The 17,852-nt window shown below is 38.9% G+C and overlaps 1 protein-coding gene across 15 annotated transcripts in view; it reads right to left on the bottom strand.

The window, feature by feature from the left end:
• The window catches only part of BNC2 (basonuclin zinc finger protein 2), a 461,841-nt gene that overhangs the window by 11,273 nt on the left and 432,716 nt on the right, over nucleotides 1-17,852 (bottom strand). For 7 of the 15 annotated variants that reach the window (XM_063594472.1, XM_055092098.2, XM_063594477.1 and 4 more), the window contains one exon: nucleotides 14,741-16,710. In XM_063594472.1, coding sequence (XP_063450542.1) covers nucleotides 14,741-16,710 — 1,970 coding nt within the window. Of the gene's footprint in view, nucleotides 1-433; nucleotides 468-523; nucleotides 9,186-14,219; nucleotides 14,286-14,740; nucleotides 16,711-17,852 lie in introns of those variants that run through there. The other 8 variants (XM_063594470.1, XM_063594471.1, XM_008976190.4 and 5 more) reach the window with 3 other exon arrangements.

Below are 17,852 nucleotides of genomic sequence, written 5' to 3'. Positions count from 1 at the left end.
TTAAAGTGCCCTTGGGCACATACCTCTCTCCACCTGCAAAGGCTCACATGTTCAACAGTACCTAAATTGAAGGTTACCCTTCCAAAAAATAAACTGACATATCTACAGATAAATAAAAGCTTCTCAATACTGGTGGAAGCTCTACAGCTTGGAGAAGTCATTGTGATAAAAGAAATGACCTAAATGGCTGATATAAAGTTCAACAGACCTCCCGATTATACTTAAAAGTATGGAAGACCAAAATGTGTCATTCCATTTGGTGACAAACGCGGGTGATATTTCCTAGAGATGGTTGAGAGGTATGTGCCTCAGAGACAAGAAAGGTGGGGAAGACTTCTCCACCTTTCCACACAAGACAATATACAGCACTCTGGGTTTTAAGGGGCAGAGGGCAGCAGCCCTCTCCAACTGCACTTAGGAAGGCTGAGCTTACCTTGTGACAATAAGATCAGCTTTCTAATCTTTTGCTAAATCGATCACAAAAGAAAGCAAGAATAAGAGACAGAGAGAGAGAAAGAGAGAGAAAGAGAGAGAGAGAAAACAAATTCACATTCTAGACATCTGGTTTTGAAAAACTTAAACAATAAAATAGGGATTTAAAACGTTCTGATCACAAAATTATTTTCTGTCATAAGCGATCATCCCATACGCTGTCTTGATGATTTTCAGATCAGCTGTATAATCCAAAAATCATAAATCGAATTAACACAAACCAAATTCACAGCATCATCATCCACAAATGAGTTCTACACAGATGCATGCAGTGTGTGGGTATGTGAATGATAAACAGAAGTTGTCCCCACGGTCCCTGCTCTGACACAGTAATTCCCCGTTTCCTTGGTGTCAGATGGCAGATGACTCCCAGTGCAGGTTGCTAAGCAAAGTGCAGGAAATGCCTACTGTGAGGTCTTTACTCTGACATGTGGGTACAACACCACCAGAGTTATTACAAGAATGTGGAAGTAGAGTTACTCTATGCGCTATTATTCTATTGATAAAACAATCTGCCAACTATGAGCAGCTCATGAAATCCTACCCCTCTGTTTATTATTTTTAACACCCTCCCCCTTTCTTAATTTCACGAGCACACATTTTGCGATGACTGTAATCTAGAACTCTGTTGCTTCTCACACATCTGCAGTTACCACTTCCTAGGTTCACTGCTGAGAAAACAGCAGCCAGACACACAGCAGTTGCATCAAGACACACTGAATAAGGAAGAATAAATTAACATTGAGAAAAGGACACACTGATCACCCAGATGGACACATCTTCCCTAAGATGACCTGTGAAATTACACATCTCCACCAATATGATACCAGAAAGAGATTTTCTCTTCATTTCTCACTTACAGCAGTAGAAATCTGTAATCTAATTAGACGATGTACCAGCCCTCAATATCTGTCAACCAAACGATGTGCAGAAATGTGTAGACCAGCTCTGGCACTCTGTTCAACAGTGTCCCTTTTCCGCTGTCAGCAGTACTGTTGGCCTCTGCTAATATAATTACATTGACTTTTATTCAATTAAGTGCCATCCCTCACTTTAAAAAAAAAGCTACTTTATCAATTGATTCAGGTGTAATGCAATAATAAAGATGAACTCATGGCAGTGCATTAGCTCTGCTCTTCATAACTTCAGTACACGGGTTCATTCATGGTAGTCGATTTCCATTATGCAACCACAGTTCAAGAGAATTGATTCTTTTACGTTCAATTCCTAATCTATTTCATTTTTGTTTAATAATCCTCCTAAATGCCATATGCAAAACACTTGAAGTGGAGATGGGAAGGGTGGACTGAGGAAAGGCTGCTGTTCACTCTCATGATAGTGGGCTTGAAGATTTTCTCACAAACTCACACAGTATTCCCAAGGTGGAAGGAAGGAAAGCACGAGAAGGAAAGCAGACTAAAATTCTTTAGAGGGTACCGATCCTGCCCAAGAGGTTACGGTTCAGTCTCCAAAGAGGGGACAAAAGACAGCCCTTGATTTTAACAAAGACCTATTGTTGGACTCTTGAATCAGTCAATCCAGACCATTAGCTGTCATAAAATACTGTCCTCATGAGATACAAAGACCTAGGGTTAATAGCAATTTGAGGACTATTACAAGTTTATCCGGATCAGCAAAACTGAAGAGGTGAAAAGAGAAGATGGGAGAGACACAGAAAGAACTCTCACCTACTGATAATCAGATGTCGAGAGAAGACCCTAAAATGGGAGGAAGGCCAGAGAGTGCTGGAAACAGGAGGGGGACTACCTGGCAGACGAAGCCCTACTCAGTTGTATGTAACAATTGGAACAAAGAATCCAACAAGGAACCAATTTTGAGCTCTCCAGCGATAGAGATGGTTTTTCTAAAAACAGATTTAGTGTTCTGAATATTTATCTCTAGGAAAGAGGGAAGAATACTCATTAACAAATATCTAGACTGTATTAGAACTTCTTACATTCTATAAGAACATGAACAGTAGATAGGTTGTTTCTACTTGCTTTGATTTGGAAGGCAAGAAAGATATATGGAAGGAAGTTCCTCTTACAGAAAAAAGGTGACTGGAATGCAGAGAGAAAATGAGTTCATAGGTAGAAGGGGTAAGGACTTGGTCTTAAGAAGTGCAGTGGTAATCATTAAGGCAGTGGTCCAAACCTTAGCCCCAGATGTTCACTTTCAAGAACATAACTAAATCTTATTCAATCTTATGTGTCCTGCATGTAAAGTAGAATACTTTGCACAGAGGAGGTACTTAAAAGTACATTGGTTTCCCTTCCATCAATAATATGCATGAGTCTTCAAGAAGTATTTCCCAAAATACACTGTAGAAGGGAAGAAAGCAATGATCCCAAGGTAGGACTCATGTAACAGAATATCCAAGGAAAGGTGGTGGCGACAAAACAAACGGTGATTCTGACGCTATTAATACCATAGTGTGTTATAAGGGAATGCCACAAAATTAGGGCTTGAAAAAGCCCTGTAACTTGGGCTATGCTTGGAATTACAAATGCTTCCTTTAAACCTCTGTACTCTTTCTATACTGTGAATTTACCAAAAGCTTGTTAAAGACCAATATCACCCTTAAAAGCAAAAAGTTACAAAATCTTGGACTGAGGGGAGGGTGCTGCAGAACCAAACTTCTTTCTTCTTTGAAATGCTGAGTGGAAGTACTCTAGCTGGACTAAAGTGGACGACCCGTCTTTTTCTGTTCCTTTGATGAAAACTTTACCATGCAACCACAGAAGACATGAAATTCATCAAACGTAGTAAAGTAAGTGCAAATGCCCTTTAGAGAGAAAGCAAGTCTTGCCTTGGACTTCTTTTTTCTCATCACATTAAGTTAGATTTAATGTGATGTCTGGCCCATAAAACTAAAAACAAAAACACTATCTAAAGAAAGTGTTTTGAGGTTTTAAACTTGGCTTTAAGATATAGGGGAGACACGAAAAAGAAAAAAAAAAAAACAAGTTGCATGACCAAATTAGAAAGTAAGACTGTGGCAGTCAGAGATTGAATAATGAACCAAGCTATAGGTTGCATGAAGTGTCTTAATTCTTAATCAGATTTGAGACATTCTGAACTTGGTGAATTGAAACAAAATACTTGATAATTAATTAGAATGCCTCAAGTGAAAAATAATTGAGGCCCCACTTTGGATTAGTTTTTGCCTTTATTTTCCAGCTCAACTCTGCCGTTCAACACACACATTCACAAATTCTCAAATGATATTGTACAGAATGATCATAATAACATATACATAGCGTAACAATAACACATACATACCATATGCATGCCTATTTGTCTGTATGTATGTGTGTACATATATGTATATGGGGAGAATGGGAGAGAGAGAGAGAAATTTATATCCAATCTGGGTAAGTCTAGATGCTAGGGTTAAGTATATTGTAGGACTACTGAGTCAACAATACTTTTGAGTAGAAATGTAAACCTGCTATCAAAATCCACAGAAATGAAAAATTAAAACTTCTGCCTTCATTAGTCCTTTTCTTATCTGGATTGCTACAATACTATCTATTACACCTACCTCAACATTTTTGTATTATCATTTATTAACGATAGGATGCTTATGGCTCTGTGCACAAAATGATACTTTTGACACTATACCTTTCTGTAAAATTAGTAGTTGTTCTACAGGTTATTATTTAAAGATTCTGTCCAAAAGATCTGAAAACCATCCCCTAGCTCAGGAAGAAAATTCAATGTGAAATTCTAGTGGGTAACACTCAAAAAGCCCCAAATGTAAGGAAGTACATATTAAATGCAAGAAACAAAATCTAAGCAAATTCTTGCAAATTAAAAGTATGAAACTCAGTCATTTCAACCCCTTTCAATACAAAACAAAATCATCCATACTAGTCACGCAGACAGTTTCCTCTACATTCAAATTATTCACTTGAAGATAAGCTCCCACCAAACTCTTTAGGGGTTTAGCTAATTTACTGCACAGATATGGCACGTCTGTTGTAATAACAGGTAGGATGTATTGGGGTCGACCATTTATCAGAATTAGACTTCTTTTGTCAATTCACAGTGAATTATGCTGCCTACACGACTCCCCTCTCTCAGAGCCTGCCATCCCCGTATGGCCCCTAATGTGGCAGGCAGACAAAATTGACAGTCTCATCTTGTCAACAAGGGGCGATTCTCCTGAGAAGCCATTTAACTTTGCAGGGGAAGCAACGTATTAATGTGCTTGTCCCAGGAATGTTAATCATCTTCAAGCTTCCGATCTAACTTTGACGTGAACGAAATCACCAAATTTGTTTACTAAATGAATCGTAATATGCTAATAAGAAAGCATGACATATATGGAAAAGCCAAACAGATGGTTTGTTTACTCCACTTTGCAACTTTATAAATGTTGTAACTCTGAAGACGTTAGTGAGAATTATTGGTTTGTTGGCAGAGGCAAACATGTCTTTCGCATACTAAATCTGGCCCTACAGTTAGAAAACAATTTGTCATTGCTGTGGAATGCATAAAAAATGTTAATGTAGTGATGGCATTTGGGAAGGCAGATTGGTAGATGGAAAATGTGTAGCTGGATGCACAGGTTAAGTGTAGAATTGATATCCAGCAGCCCCATTCCCTAACCATTTTACTTTTGAGTTGTATCTGAGACATCGAGGCTTCTCAAGGGTGCTGATTATTCGATAGGTACCTGTTGCGCTGTAATGTGAGATGAGTGTTACACTGTGAACAGGATTATGTTTTCACAGCGTTTGGAAGTGTTCTTAATCAAGCAGCTCATATGATGCTCAGTTTACTACTATTGTTGGGTAAGAAAAAGCAAAGCCATGAGCCCTGGCATCTTTTAAGGACTCACTGAGAACAAATCTGAGCTTTAATTTTGAGTTTTATATTTACACTGGACAAATTAACCCTCAAGCTTTCCATTCCTTGTTTTATAGAGTCTTACTTTATAAAGATTTTAGAAGATATATTTCCAAAATAATAGGAGCTAATTTTTACAGGCATGTGCCACCATGCCCAGCTTTTTTTTTTTTTTTTTTTTTTTTGTCAGTATAGATGGGTTTTTGCTATGTTGGCCAGGCTGGTCTTGAACTCCTGGCCTCCAGCAATCTGCCTGCCTCAGCCTCCCAAAGTGCTGGAATTACAGGTGTGAGCCACCACACCCAGCCTAAAATGGTTAATTTATGATCTTCTTAAAAGGTAACAGTCAGGATGCATGAGTTCCCCAAGGGAGGTGACACTATTTTGTAGGACAATCAATATTATTATTTAGCTATGGCTTTATCTAGAATTCTGTGTTGAAAATGAAACTAATAAAGACACCTGAACAAAAAGAGTGAGCATAATCTAATTTACAACTTTGATTAAACGTCAAAACTACCAGCCAAAACATGAAAACTTCATTTAACCAACCAGCAATGCATGCATGCTACTAAATGTTTTAATATTTAGAAACGGATCATTTTTGTGAAGTTCTTTTTACTTTTTATTTGCACAGGCAGAGTCTGAAATGCAGGATTTTGTATTAAAGAAGTACTTATTCCCTCTGATGTTATTAACCACTCCCAACATCCCAGTCATACAGATACATGTTGAGACTACCACTAATCTTGTGGGATTTCCTGGTGTATCACCATATAGCACTGAACTTTTTACCTGAGAAATGAGAGAGCAAAGTGATCTAAAGAAACCACTGAGTTCATCTTGCTGCCCAAGGATCACTTTGAAGCAAGAAGCATTAGCAACTGTTCCAGCCTGGTGCTTATATCTCATTTGAAACATCTCATTCCTGACCAACAAAGAAAATTTCAATAAAGTACTTTTACTGATTTAACAACAGTGAGCCCTTGGGATTGTCAAAGTGCTAAGCCTTTTCCAAGGAGAGAAGAAATCAGCAGCTCAAATATAATTAACCTTCCATTCTCAATGCAAACTGCCACGCATAGGAGCTCTGCAGTCTATTAGTGAAGTTATAATGGCCAACAGGCAGAAGCAAAATTGGTCAAAAAGTTGGCTGCTGCTGTCATATTTTTGGAATTATGATTAATGGCACTAATAATGTGGATGATTACTGATATGTGTATCTCCAGCAGTTTATCATATTGCTTTGGCTGCCTATGTCCACAATAAACAGGATGCTATCATTTACCTCTTTATTGAAGGCAATCCTTCTCTTGAAGGAGCATATTCTAATTACTTCGTAATGTTTTATGTCTTAAACATTTTGCAGCTCTGGACCTTGCCAACTGCTTCGTGTCTACCATTGATTAATTACTGAATGTTTAATCAAAATTTAGAAACTAATGTAGTCATTTATGAGCACATTGCAGTGCCAAAGTAGTTAGGCTTTGCTCCCAAGTTTGGAGAGTGTTGGGTTCAAATCAAATCCCAGTCACGCATGAGGATCCAAGAATTTCACCTTGGGTGCTCTGAGGTTGCCAATTCCATCTCTGCTGATGAATGGAAGGTAATCTAACTACAGGGTAAACAGCATCTTTACCTACCCTCTCTTCACTGGATTTCCCTTTCCTCTTTCCTCAGTTCCCTAATCAACCGAGCACCACTGTTAGCTGTTGCTGAGAACAAGAAAGTCCTCGTGAACACCCGTCATGAGAATATAGTTTTGAAGTGGTTAAACAAGTGAAAAATAATTTGCTGGGACAAATACATAAGTTTTTTTTAATGTGGATTTTTTATGGTACTGTCATACAACCATTCACCGTTGAAGTTAAGTGTTTTTTTAATACCATTACTGAACTGCTGAAATGGATGCTAATATAGCTTGGAGTGCTAATGTCAAGTCCTGGTAATAAAAAAGACAGACTGCTGAATGAAATAATTTCAAGTAAAAAATAGAACAAAAGTGCTCTCTCTCTTGCTCTCCACTTTTATTGAATTGGGACTGACTGAGCCAATTGCTTTAGAAGTCTGTAAAACACAATTACGAGTGAGCGAACTGACCCACCAGTGCCCCCTCAGTGACAGAGCAGACTAAAAAGGAGGCAGAGTTAGAGCGGCTCCCCTCCACTGCCCATCAGACCTACAGGGCTTCCAGCTGCAGGTCTGTTGTTCTTGGTGCCCAAATGGGTCTTGTTTTACTTACGAAATCTTATTTCCCATCAATGTGATAAAGTTACTTCATACATCACTTTCCAAGATGTAGATGTCTATTCTGGCAATTAAGAATGATCTGTCTTTTGATATTCTTATTTATGTGGATGTTTATGTGTAAACGCACCTATACATTACGTGGATGAATTTAGATTAGAACATTAGCACAATTTTTGAGTGGCTGGTAATAATTCAGATTGATATATGCAATAGCAATACTGAGGCATCGCTTACATAAATTCTGTTAGAAACACTTATCTTTTTTTTTCTTTCCTAAGGTAAAGTCAAAATTAGAGCAAGCAACAAAAAGAATTAAACTAGAAGTGGGTAACATTTTTCCCCCTAGTTAATAAAAGAAGTAATAAACTCTATAAAGTACTAGAGTTAGGATCACTAACACTTTAGGCATAACAGCTTTTTACCAGGAATTTACAACTCCTGTTTTAATTCAAGCAGCTTGCATTAGGACATAAAATCTAGGTATATTTTAAAAGTGTAGTTTTATGTGAAATAACTGAAGAAAAATGGTCCTTTCCTAAAAAGTATTCTTTCTTCCTTGGTCTTAGCTTGCCTGCCGCTCCCTCATACACGTATCTTGGCACTCAAGAATCAAAGTTACCAAATCCCTCTTTTATGACATTGCAATTTTTTGGCAAGGACAAGCTTCTTTCCAATTCTGCCACATTCATTTATTTGAAGCTTGTGGGAGTCTTATGGCAAGCACATTATTTCTGAGAAGGCTTTTAAAAAAGAAAAAAAATGCTTCATGGCTAAACCTTCACTATGACATTTAGGCAAAGAAGGTATCCCTTCCTCTTAGTACCACGAATGATCACTTACAGCAAAAGAGTTGATAGCAGCCTTTCATCTAAGACAAAACGGAACTTACCTGAGTTATACAAGTGAATGTTAACGTACATGTACAGTCTTACCACCCTCTTCTGGGTAGAAAACAGCCCACGTTTTTTAAAAAGAAAAGATGGGCTACAAAAATGAGCATCTCAAATAAATGGTTAAATATAAGAAAGATTCACACCAATAAAGTCTGTGAGAAGGTCAGATAGATTCTGAGGGAGGTGGAAATCAGGAAGACCCTTTCAAAGTGGTCTCTTCATGAAAAATACCACCGGTGCACTCAGTATGTGCATTCTGCTCAGTTATTTTGGCCTGAATTTTCAAGATAATGCTGGCAAGAACCGTAGATTGTTCCTTTATAAGGAAGGTAAAAATAAGAGTTATATAGAAGCATTGTATTTGTGCAACAGAGGTTATAATGCCACAAGAGACTTAATGTTAACTCTCATCAATAGAAATTTGTAAAAATCTCTTTGCATCGTGAAAAGGAAATCATTCGTCAGCCATGAAGCTTTGTGGTCTATTTGGTGCACAGTTCTGAAGACGGTGGAAATGAGTGGTGCGGTTCTTGTAGTGGAGCAGTGAAAGGTCAGCAGAGGCTTAAATGAGCTTGTCTTGCATCCAGCTGGGCCAGCAGGAGGTCATTAGGAAGATCCGAGGCTCACTTTAGGCTTGACAGAGTCTCTCCCCATGATACAAGGAGACCGTTTTGCTCATTGCTCTTCTCCCAGTATCTAAAAAGAACCCCAGGGACAGGAATGACACTGAAGTTTATCTTACTACCAAAGTTTTGCTTGAGGACGGCACAACTAGCAATTACTCAGGAGGGGGATTTATTTTGTGTGTTTGCTTCTGATGGAAAGTAATGGAAGATAAGTACAAAAGGTCTATTGATCTTGCTCTATTGTGAAACCAAATAGAGTAGGAGGGGAAAAAAAAAAAACTCTTCCTTAACATTTAGAAGTCAGAGGACCTGCACAACTTCACGTTGTAAGAGAATTTTAGAAATGGAGACTTGTAGTTTGATTGGCAATGAAATGAAACAGCTAATGCTTTAAAATGTTCTCCTCTTTTACTTGGAGGGGATTACCACATCGTATTTGACAGCTAATTATATTAGGGCAAATATACTAATAGTTATCTTGAATTGGTGCTAAGTGGCTCATTTCTTAGAGGTATTGCCTGGTGAAATCATGTGTATTTACTGAAAAGCCCTCCCTAGAAAAAGTTCTGTTTAAGTTTCCAAACATAGAGAATGATGGAAAAAATGGCTGTTGCTATGCTGAGAAGGTGGTAACAGGAAGCAGGTAACATGTTTTCTCATCTTCACCTCTGTTGTTAATGTATGCAGTGGCTCATCAGAGGTAGCTCATGTTAATTTATTCCTGCACACCTGTACAGGGCTGGAAGTCAGGTAATCAGACAAGCTAAAACTATACATTTCTGCTTTTTAGCTACAGCTACCCAGAGGCCTATAAAGGAACAAATTTAGTTCTGGAGACATCAGCAGGTTTTAATAAATCAAATACACATGTCTTCCGCCATAGGAATACAGAACTTTCCACATTTAGATGTGGACTGATTAAACTAGCAATCAAATGGAAGGTTCACACTTGACACCAATGGTTACCTCATATTTATTTATAAATCACCCTCAGCAAATATAATTTGGTCTTTAAATTTATTCATATGGCTAAATCATCTTTCTACAACTTGAAGATCAAACATATATGCTTACCTTTCAGATAAAATTTAAGACAAACCTTGACAACTACTGGCCACTACTCTGAGAAGAAGAAAGGAACGAAGATAGTAAAACTCATGTAGGATGAAAAAGAGATAATGACTTCTTACTATACAGATCATCTAGTTTCTGAGTACAAAGTCTTCATTTTAGATGGAATTTTAGAACTGCCAATCATTAAGACAAATATAAATAGATTTTAACATATGAGCAAATGATAAGGAATATTAGGAAAGAGAACAGAGGGTATTTGTTATTTTTCTTCCTGAATAAAAACCTAAATGCAACTTATAAATAGGCTTCCCTTCAAAATGGGTGACCTATGCCACTCAGCTCCTGGGGATCAAAAATCAAGTCAGAGTATGAGAAATGATGAAAGGTAAATTACACCCAGCTAATTCTGACTATCACGCTCTCTTCAAGAGAATCTCCCGTATGAAGACAGCAGGTTCCAGGCCAGTTAGAATTTCCTCTTCCTAGGAAAGATTTCATATGTATACTTCATAATGGAGGGGCAGCCTCCTGTTCCTTAACAGAACAGCACCTCAGCAGCAGACAGATCAAGGGATAAACAAGAAGGAGGAAAGGGTCTTTAGAGACTTTCAAAATCTAACACTACACCTTGTTATCAGGATATACTTGAAGACTTCAGCAGTCACCTTAGAGCAGCAGTCCCCAACCTTTTTGGCACCAGGGACCACTTTCATGGAAGACAATTTTTCCACAGATGTCAGTGGGGGGTATAGTTTTGGGATGATTCAATGATTCAGGCACGTTACATTTATCATTAGATTCTCATAAGGAGTACGCAGCCTAGATCCCTCACATGCACATTTCACAATAGGGTTTGCACTCCTGTGAGAATCTAATGCCACCACTGACAGGAGGTGGAGCTCAGGCAGTAATGCTCACCCACCCACCACTCACCTCCTGCTGTGCAGCCTGGTTCCTAACAGGCCATGGACCAGTACTAGTCTGCAGCCCCGGGGCTGGGGACCCCTGCTTTAGAGCATCAGAGTTCTTTACAGAGAAAATTCTTTACTTTTCACTTCTATCACTCAGAATAAAAATTATTCTAACAGCTACCTAGTAACAAAGATGAATCAGACTTTGTGTGTATTAGCTTGCTCTTTGTCAGTGTGGAATGGTCCTCTTGGCTTCTGAATTTGTTAAACACACACTCATTTACAACTATATAGAAAAGAATAGCTTTGACACTGTTGCTTGGAATCTTCAGCCCTAACAAATCTTGCATGTGTCTCTCCCCTTCCTCTGTGTCACTTTACACAAAGAGCATTCTTGCTTTTGAAAAATCTTCAACTTGATCTTATAAAATCTAGAAGGACCATAAACAAAGACCTGGAAATCTTTGCTAATTAACTGCCAAACCTAAAACACAGTATTTAACATCTTTCTACTTTCCATCTTACTAACATGCCTATCTGGAGACCAAAAATGCAACTACCTCATGTATAACCACTTTGGAAGAAGCCCAGGCAGACCTGTGTAAAACTCCTCCAAGGTGTTCGAATCACGAAGAAGTCTGCTTTCGTAAACAGAAGGAAGAGGGCAATTCTGCTAGCTTTATGACAGGAATCCTAGAAACCCTATAGCCCTGCACACTTCAGCCCCCACTCAAAATCCCCTCTAATGCTTTATTTGCACAAGGAAGACATTGTGGAGTCAAGGATGGATGAAACTGAGACTCTGGGGAGAGGAAAGAAATGGGCCTGAGGACAGCAGGATTAAAGACAAAGGAGGGTTTCTGTTTGAGAAGGTCTGTTGGCTCAAGAAAAAGGTAAGAAAACTTGTCTTAGCTTCACAGCAAATTAAAAGGGAAAAAACAAGGAGATAAAATTCCTGGGGTTCTCGTGACTAACAAAGTAAAAGTGAAGAGACAGGAGAAGGTAAGTCTAAGAGACAGATCAGAGATGTAATCCAAGAGGCTTTGTGAATAACGAGATTAAATCACAGGTTGACATTCATTGACAAAATGACAATAAAAGGCTAAAACAGGAATACAATTATGTTTCACAGTTCACTCTGCTGAGATGCAGGAAGAGGCAGGCACCCCAATGGCATCACTGGTTATTTGGTGTAGCTAAACTCATAACATTATATTAATTCAAGTCAGAGATTCAACCAAGATGAACACTTTTCTTAAGAAAATATAATGTCAAAATTAAAATATCAGAACTTGTGTGTTTCTAACCTAAGATCAAAAGAGTTGCATATTGTTAAAAAGCAAAATTTCAAGTGAGAATAAAAAAAGTTTTTATTCTATAATGTTTGCAATTTGCTTTTTCATTTATCTTATGTGACAAAGCTCCAAAATGAAAAAGACTGGGCATACTGTGATTTCAGCCAAATGAAATATATCAACTGTCTTCTGAAGCTTGCTATCTTCTATGTGACTGAACACCCCGGGAGCACATCTGTACTCTTCTTCCCACCTAGAATATCCTCGTCATCCTAGTTGCGGGTCTAAACGTATATATGGCTAGTCACTCACTAAAATCCTGATACCTACAATAAAAATGAAGACTGAAATATTTTCCTGCTATCAATAAATGTTTTTCCTCAGATAAACCAATAAGCAGTACCTCAACAGTGCCTCCCTATGTGTTAAGACATAAATATACAAGCGCTTGCGTTTTCTAGGAATTTTACATAAATGAAGGCTTCAAACATTGGGTGTGTAGCCTTTTGGTCTCACAGCTATTTATTCCAGTGCTATGACTTGCAATATTTTCAGCAAACCAACTAAAACTGTGACAGGAATTCATGCAATTAAGCTTAAATTTTGGCTTGTCTTCAAACACTCCATTTCCATAAATATTTTATGCAGGTTTTCATGAGTCTTTTATTTTTGTTTAAAAAAATACAATGCATTAACCTCATTATTAGTAGTGTACTATCTCAAATTTAAAAGAATGAATATTACTGACAACTTGGAGGAGGTTGGGTACAGTATTTTATTATTCAAAATATAGCTATCTTATCTGATGCATCCTGGGACTGTCAATGATAACTTGGAACTGAAATAACGTTGTGACTATAAACCATGTTTACAGAACAAAGTAAATGGGGGTGGGAAAATCATTAAAAAAATGGTTTCTCCTCAAACCATGTTTTGGGTTGTATAAGAAAGTTACTTATTTTTCTTAAATATTTTGCTTTTCAAAGATTGGCCCCCTTTTATATTTCAGTAGAAAGGAAAAAAATATTCTTCAAACTTTTATTTTAAAAAGGATTGATCTCCAAATATGAAGACAAAACTGAATATTCCAGGGACAGGAAACTACTTTTCAGTGGTACTTTTAATGTTACTTTGCCAAAGAACTCTACACAGTTGACAAGCACTAGAATTACTGCTTACTATTGGTGGCTCTGTAGAAACTTTCTAGTTAATTTTAATGTGTTTCTTCCATTGATTTCCACCATGTTATAAAATTTTCTCTAAAATATTTTTAAAAGACAATGTAGAACCAAAAACCGCATCTGATATAATGGGAAGAACTAACTGCTGTGTGACCCGAGTTGGGCTGGTGGTGTATTATGTAAACTATCTGCTCACAAGCTTATCTGAACAAATGCAGGATAACCGCACTATCCTGCCATTGACCACCTTGACACATTCCATTTATACTGCATTTTCTTGAGGATTAATAAAGAACCTTGTAGGTTTAGGACCATCTGCTTCTGCTTAAGCCCAACTGTTTCAGAGCTGCAACTACATAGCAAGAGTGTGATGTCATCTGAAGGCTGGACATAATATATTCGTGCTGATCCTCAAAGTATATGCATGCCTCCCCTTCTGTGCATAATCCGCATGGTGGACTATAGTTTAGAGATGTGCTCAAAGACATTATGAAGTTAAGATAAAGAAACCCACACGACCACACCATTTTCCCACATCAACAATTACATCTGTCCCATTTCCTTCTGATATTTTCACAACTCTTAAAGAATTCAAGGACACACTAAATACTCATGTAAGGAATGATAACATTACTGGTTATACCTACGGAGATGCAGGCTGTCTCGATGTCCTGGACCTATGGTTCTTTCCATCCGTAAATTTCTGTTTCTATATTGGATAAATATGTGTGTATGAAGATAATATACTGATTTAATTAAAAAGCCACATGGCAAAGCAGAAATATAAATATATAAATATATATATAACAGAAGCTGTGGCTTCTAAGTGAAGGTTCACGGGGAAGCAGGGAACCGTGTACATAGTTAACTTATTCACACCCAGATGCATGAAAACACATACACACACATATACACAGAGCACAGAGAAAAATGGCGTGCATTACGGGTAAGATGGCACATGATTCTGCATGCTTAATCATCACAAGCACCAACTGCAACAATCCTTCATGAGCACGGCAGCCTAGTTATCACGTGATCACTGTGGACAATCTTTACAGTGCATCAAAAACATCTAAGTTGGATTTCTTTTAGTGTGAAGTCCAACATGACTGAAAACTGGCACCCTCCACCCCCAGCAGGAGCAGCCAATGGAGATTTACTGACCTGTCTCGGCTTCGGCGAGAGGGGAATGCAGCATTGCAACCAGCCACTGTGCAGACGTGCATCTCTTTCAAGTGAACGTTCCTGTAGTGAAGTTTCACACTGTAGGAGCTTTTGAAACTCTTCTTGCACACATAACAGATTTTGGGGTCTGGGCTAGAACACAGGTCACCTTCTGGGGAGAACTTTTGAGGGCTGCCATAATTCAGAGACGATGTAAAGCTCTCATGCAAGGCGGCCATGCTGGCACCCCCACCATTGTACAGTCCATACTGGCTCATGTAAAACATGTCGTAAGTGGGGTCTGTAAATTCTTCCTTCACCTTGATGACGTCCTGGTGAGAGGGCTCACTGTGGTTCTCATCAGGCCTCTCACTATTCATCAGGACTTTTTCACTCACTTCGCTGTGAATGTGCTCATCCCCTTCCATGGATTCCTCGCCCAGTTTGGGCTCCGAAGACTCAGACTCGTTCTCATAGTCCCGCTCAGGTTCTTGGTCTTCAGAAGTCATGCTGTCGGCCCTCCTTATTTCAGTCCTTGAAATGCACCGGGTCCTGTTATGCTTAGAAAAGTCCTTCACAGACATGCCTGGGCTCATCTCCTCTTGGGAGTGACAATGATTGTCATGGCTCATGTCATTGACCACGGCTCCACCATCATTGGGGTCATCATCTTCATCATCAAACTCATCGGCGGTATCAATAATTTCCTTCTCAATCTTCACAGGCATGCTTGACTTCCTGGGCTTTTTCTTGGGTGCCAGGTCAGCACTGGGCTCATGGGTGGCCATCATCACTGCTGGCACTACTGGCTCAGAGGGTGGCGGGGGGTGCTGCTCTATGGTACCACTGGTTGGAATGATGGGACTGGTTGGGAGGGAGGTTGGAGGACTCACCATTTCCCCTGGAGTGAGTAAACTTCTATAAAATGGAGGAACTGGTTGTACAGTCTTTAGCCCAGAAAATACCAGCTGGCTAGGGAGAGGATTTTGCAAGACAGGGTCTAGAGGGGGAGTGGTAAAACCCATTGGGGGTCGGCCAGGGCTTGTGAGTGCCAGATTTGATTTTGTACTTGCTATGACAGGGGTGGCAGCTCCTGAGGTGGCCCGAATTAAATCTTTATCTCGGTTATTCCTTAGCATAGGCATGTGAAGGCGAGGATTGGGGTTTGCACTGTGGCGATTACGACTTCGGAGGGAGCTAAAGACCATGTTGCAACCTTCAATGGTGCATCGATGTTTGATCTTCAGATGAACAGCATTGTAATGAATTTTGAGAGTACCTTTGTCATAGAATGTCTTCCCACATGCATTACAGAACACTCTTCCTTTCCTAGAGGCTGACCCCATCCTTCTCATCCGATGAATCCGGAATGAGCTTTTTGGGTGTTCAGTTTTGGTTAGATCACTGACTGGGGCAGAATTCTGAATGGGAGAGACACAGGCTGGCTCGGTTTTGGGCTCCACATTAGTAATGCTGGTCAGGGCATTTCTATTGGGTGTTTGATCATTCTTATAAGGTGTGGGAGAAACTTCGGATTCGCTGCTCTCATTATATTCATTCTGAGTTGAAAGGCTGGGTTCCCGCAGCCTCAACCCTGGCTGCTCTAACAGTAGCCCATTTGGAGGCAACCCTAGCAGTGGCGCTGAGACAGGGTTTATGTACTGGAATGGAAGCAGAAATGCAAGGCTGTTTGGGATGTTTTCGAAGTGATGAATGCTGGAAGGATTGCTGTTCTCTAAGTGAGCAAGGAGGCTGGGACTCCTGGTGCGATTATTGCTCTCAATGAAAGTCCTTATATCTGAGTCTGTCTTTGAAGATGGTACAGCCACGGCCTGCCCTTCTTTCTCCTGAATTGCCATCAGCTCCACAATGGATTTGGTTTCTCCAAACCGCAGAAACTGCTGAAGGGTGATGATTTCCTCTTCTCGAGACATGATGGCCCAGCGGTCCAGCACCTTGCCAGCAGCATCCTAGAGGCCACATCAAAGAAACAACAAAGACAAACACAAAAACTTATTGATTGTGCATAATTATTCAATGCAACTGAAGGTGCTCTGTGTGCTCATAAAACACTTAGAGCAAGAGCAGAAAACAACATGCAAGCACTGTTAAAAGTCAACCCACAAAGCAAACTTTTCTGCCATGCAAATGTAGTAATTAGAGTCACAGTTAGAGAAACAGATTGAGTTTAATAATGTCAAAGCAAACAAAATGTAGACCACTGGGGCTCTGTGATCTAAAATGCCTTCAGTACTGCTTTTTTAACAACAATGATCTATATACTATGCTACTATTTAGCATATATTAGTATAAGATGTGAACTCTTGCTGTGAAATCCAATATAAATGAAAAAAATGGTACCTTAGTCCTTATTAAATAGTGATACTATAGGAAGGAATTAAGTACTTCTTGTGAAATTTACTTCTTCAACATAAGCAGACATGACACTGGATTCAATGATGAAAATTCCTTTAAATAGGAGTTATGTGAATTTCTGAATCAAAAAGATGAATAAAGTAGCACTACCCCTCATACCTTGTTACTAAACTGTATCTTTTTTTTTTTGAGTGGCTATATTTTAGTATCATTTAATAGCAGGCAATTTCATAAGGAAGAGTAAGAAAAACATCACTCATAAAAGGTAATTGTACTTTTCCTGAAAATTGGTTGTAATCCTATGATTCAAAGTTTGAGTTAGACATAATGTATTTGACTTTTTATGATCTTGTTATAAATGACAGTCATAGATATTTAAAAAGTAAACATGTGATGGATTTAGATAGAATAAATGTGTAAAAAGTTGCCTCTCAGCATCCTCCTCTGATAGCAAAGGGAGTCCACAGAGAATACACATCAGTAATCACCAGACTATGTGTTGTTAAATATACATTAAAAAGCATTTCACACTTTCATTTTTGCTAGTAACTATGAGATTTGCCTGGAGGTAGGACTTTAAAATCCTGCAATGTAATGTCAGGCGATCCATTTCAGCATGGATTGAGAGAAATCTATTCAAACACTTAAATAATGACTCCATCACTTTCTAGGGCACCATTTCTTCCCATTGGGACAGCACACTTTGTATCCCTCTGTGAGTGACACTTGCCCTAAC

The sequence above is a fragment of the Pan paniscus genome, chromosome 11 (genome assembly GCF_029289425.2).
Source record: "Pan paniscus chromosome 11, NHGRI_mPanPan1-v2.0_pri, whole genome shotgun sequence".
NCBI classification, from domain to species: Eukaryota; Metazoa; Chordata; class Mammalia; order Primates; family Hominidae; genus Pan; species Pan paniscus.
This window is presented reverse-complemented; position numbering and strand designations above follow the sequence as displayed.